General features: G+C 41.3%; 1 protein-coding gene across 1 annotated transcript in view; it reads right to left on the minus strand.

Moving 5' to 3' along the window:
- Positions 1–241: 241 nt before the first annotated feature.
- The window catches only part of LOC105621227 (splicing factor, arginine/serine-rich 15), an 11,723-nt gene continuing 8,071 nt past the window's right edge, over positions 242–3,893 (minus strand). The window contains exons 14-15 of the mRNA XM_012202697.1: positions 2,216–3,604; positions 242–1,113 (exon numbers count right to left, since the gene is read on the minus strand). Coding sequence (XP_012058087.1) covers positions 242–1,113; positions 2,216–3,604 — 2,261 coding nt within the window. The remainder of the gene's footprint in view (positions 1,114–2,215; positions 3,605–3,893) is intronic.

A 3,893-nucleotide genomic window follows, 5' to 3' on the forward strand; every position in this document is an offset into this window, starting at 1 on the left:
ACTTTTTCTTTCCTTCCTCTTTCTTCTCTCTCTCTTCTCTCTCTCTCTCTCTCTCTCGCTCACTCTCTCTCTCTCTCTCTCTCTCTCGCTCGCTCTCTTTCGCTCTTTCTCACTAGCACGACTCTATGTACATCGTATCGATTTAAACGATATTTTACACGAATCTGCCTGAAGATTCTTTATACTTCACTTTGGTAATTTTCCAAATATCGATCTTTTTCTTCCTTTCTTTCCTTTCAGTTTATAACAAATCTGCTTGCTGTTCCACTGATTGCTCACTATAATTCTCACTGACGTGCCCTATTTGTTCGATCGATTGTACCACATTTTGCTGCGCTGAATCTTCAGCTGGAATGGGTGCTTCATATTCACACTGTTCCTCTTCACCCTGCTGCGTTAGCGCTAAATCGTTGCTGGAGAAATGATCCACACCAATTTCGAAGGCGTTGGTCTCATCATTTTTATAACTCATCTCATCAACATTGTTATCGTTCGATACACTTGCAAATTCATTTTTTCTGTCATCATGCATCATATTCTGCTCGTGAATTACCGACTCATCTTGATTCTTTTGCATTAGAAGGTTCTGTTGATTGATAGCCAAAGCTGAAGCATCAAAGCTATCCTTCGTCTCTAATTTGCTGCCATCCGATATCTCCATTTTATTTTCGGCTTCTTCCGATGGCACCTCATCTACGTCATCCGTCATTTGTGGGCTAATATTGCCCCATCTAGATTTTCGATTTCGGTTACGGTTCTCTCGCTCGGACATGTTTTTATAATCTTGATGCTTTGCTAATTTTTGCTTGTCTCGTGGAAGATGATTCTCGCGTTGTCCGTGTCCATCAGGTTCCTGTCCAGACCATGATGCGGGCCCACCGCCTTCCTGATTTCTCCATGGTCCATCTGGTCCATGCATTGCCGGCGGACCCATTGGGCCAAACGGTGGTCGGATATGCGGTCCTGGACGACCACGCATTTCATCGAACGGCGGTCGGAAGAAAGAATCCGATTCTCTGGGATCGAATGGTGGACCTCGAGGTGCGAACGGTGGCCTCATCCCGGGCCTCATACCTCTCGGACCCATGCCACGTAAATGGAACATGAGAGGACCTACAAAAGACACAGCAAAGTGACACACGCACGAAGCAACATAATTACATTCGCTGTAAATAATAAAACAGGTCACTTCGTTTGCTATCTATCATATTACATATATACTTTTAACATCGGAATAGAAAGAAATTAAATGAGCAAATTAACATTAAGAAATTCATATGGATAATCACAGATATAATTATTATGTAAAATAAAAATGAATAAATAAAAATGATATAAGTTTATCAAAAGTTTATAACTGTGTGTTACTGTGTCATGCAATACATGCGTATGTGAGCACAGGAATCAATATTGAGTATTTTATACAATAAGAAATATAGAACTTCTGGGATAATATTTACTTATTATTCATTTCTTTTCTCTTCCTTTTTTCTTAATTAAAATCAAATTTAAAACATTTAATTATTACGAATTATATTATTTTTTTTAATGCATTTGAATGTTCTTAATTAATAAAATTTATGAGTATTTTGTAAATCAGAAATTTTAGTGCCTCTATATCATACTTCAAATGAATGTGATACATATAATAATTAGTAAAAAATTACAAATAGATAATAAATAATTAGAATTGTTTGTAAAAGTTTAAGTGATTGTCAATATAATTAAATATATTAAATATTTAATATATAATATTAAAACCTAATATTAATATTGACTATCTGCTATCGAAATAGAGATATCAAAATTTTAATACTTTTTAAAAGAATTTTTTGGGATGTCGCAAGGGGGCTCCAAATGGGAATGGCGGTTTCATAATTGGCGCGTCTCGGGTTTTATCCGCCATCATACGTATGGATTTTAAATTCCTAATCTGCATGAAACGTCTCCCTAGACCACGTTGGGGTATATGCACATGGCTAGCAACTATACATCACGTAAAACAACTATTGTTCACAAAGAATCTTTAGAACAGATCAAGATTCACTCAGAAATTATGGAGCAAATCGATTGATCGATTAATAATAATTTTTAGTAAGAATTATTTCAATTTGCAACAACATGGCCTTATATTAAATGCTAATAATATCTCATACAATAACTAGTTTCTAACATAAATCAAACACAATTATAAAGAAGAAAATTCATGTCTTACCAGGTCCTCTGGCTCCGCGTGGTCCAAATCCATCAGGACCAACTGGTCCTCTTGGTCCTTTTGGCCCCATTAAAGGCGGCATTCCAAACACTGGCTCCATCGGCCCACCAAAGAATTCCCTTCTGCGGAGATCAAAATCGGAGCGCTCATTGTGACCCCTGTGATCGAACCCATCCTGCATTCGCGGATCAAATCCATCACGTCTCATCTCGTACTCGAAACGCTCACGTTCGTACTCGTCCACGGGCGGTCTGCGAGGACCACGTTCTGGTCGTTCGAACTCGTCTCTAGCCGGACCTAGCCTACTCGGTGGAAAGTCGTCAGGCCGAGGTCCATTGTGGCCTAACCTATTCTCGTAGTGTTCCTCCGGGAATATGCCAGGCTGCATTCTAGGATCATGGAAGTCATCCATCTGTGAAGTTCTCGGTCCACCGCGCGGTGGGAAATTCTGTCGATCAGGCCGGTCGGGCAGGCCGCGTTGCGGAAACTCGCGTGTGTCTGGTCCGCTCCGGAAATCTGGTCCTCGCGGAAAATCGGCTCGATCCGGAGGCATTACTCCAGGGAACTTAGGTAGGTCCATCAATGAGATCGGCATGTCACCGGGTGGCCGTCGTACACCACCTCCGGGACTTTCTTCGAAGTTCCTGTCATTCCGTTCATTGTTACGCTCAGCTCGGTTGCCACGCATGTTTCTATCCATCCGGTCATCCAGCGGTAACGTACCGTCCGCCAACTGCCGTAGTCGTTCGGCTAGACTAGGCTTGCTTTCCTTTTTCATGCCCTCGCCTTCTTGAATGTTTTGATTTTGTCCACTCGGTCCTTCTGAGTGTCTGCTGCTGCTCTCCCGACTATCCCGGGTCTCACGGCTGTCTCTGTCGCGTCTATCATCCCTCTCTCTGTCACGATTATCTCTCCGTCTATTATCTCGACCGCGATCTCGTCCTCTTCCTCTATCTCTGCCACGATCTATTCTGCATTCGTTGATATCCATGCGATCTCCGCGATCTCGATCACTCCGGTCTCTCCTTTCCCTGTTTTCCCGATCACGTTCCCGTTCCTTGTAATCGCGAGATTGGTCGTTCTCCATACGACAATCGTTTACATTGCTGCTTATATTCATCGCCGCGATCAACTGATCACTGAGATTCGGCTTATCCTTGGACAAGTTGCTGTTCAAACTTTGCGGCATCGCGTCCTCCATCTCTACGTCCATATCATCCGAGTGATGCTGTTGTTGAGGTAGTTGCATCTGCATTGGTGGCGCCGGACCAACTCCGTACGGTTGTCGTAACATCGGCAAGTTCGGCATATTCGTCTCTGTCGTAGGCGGTGGTACTCCAATCGGTGGAACATTGTGCGGCATACCTGTAATGTTCAGGATCTCGTATCCTGTTTGGCTCTAATTAGCCAACTTTACTGGGCGATAAGCATATTAAGTATCGCGGATTCAATTAAAATTAGATCTAAGAATACACATGTACTATATTAGTGCTGATAATTTTAATTATTTCTATTCTGTTTCTATATATACAAGTTATTTTCGTTTAAATCTCAGCAAGACGGGAAAATATCCCGTTATTTCATTCTTAAAGTAGTAGATTAGAAAAAGTACAAGAATATGAGTTAAGACTAAATTTAAAATATATATAACGATATAAATATATATATATATATATAT

The sequence above is a fragment of the Atta cephalotes genome, assembly GCF_000143395.1.
Source record: "Atta cephalotes unplaced genomic scaffold scaffold00032, whole genome shotgun sequence".
In the NCBI taxonomy this organism is placed as follows: Eukaryota; Metazoa; Arthropoda; class Insecta; order Hymenoptera; family Formicidae; genus Atta; species Atta cephalotes.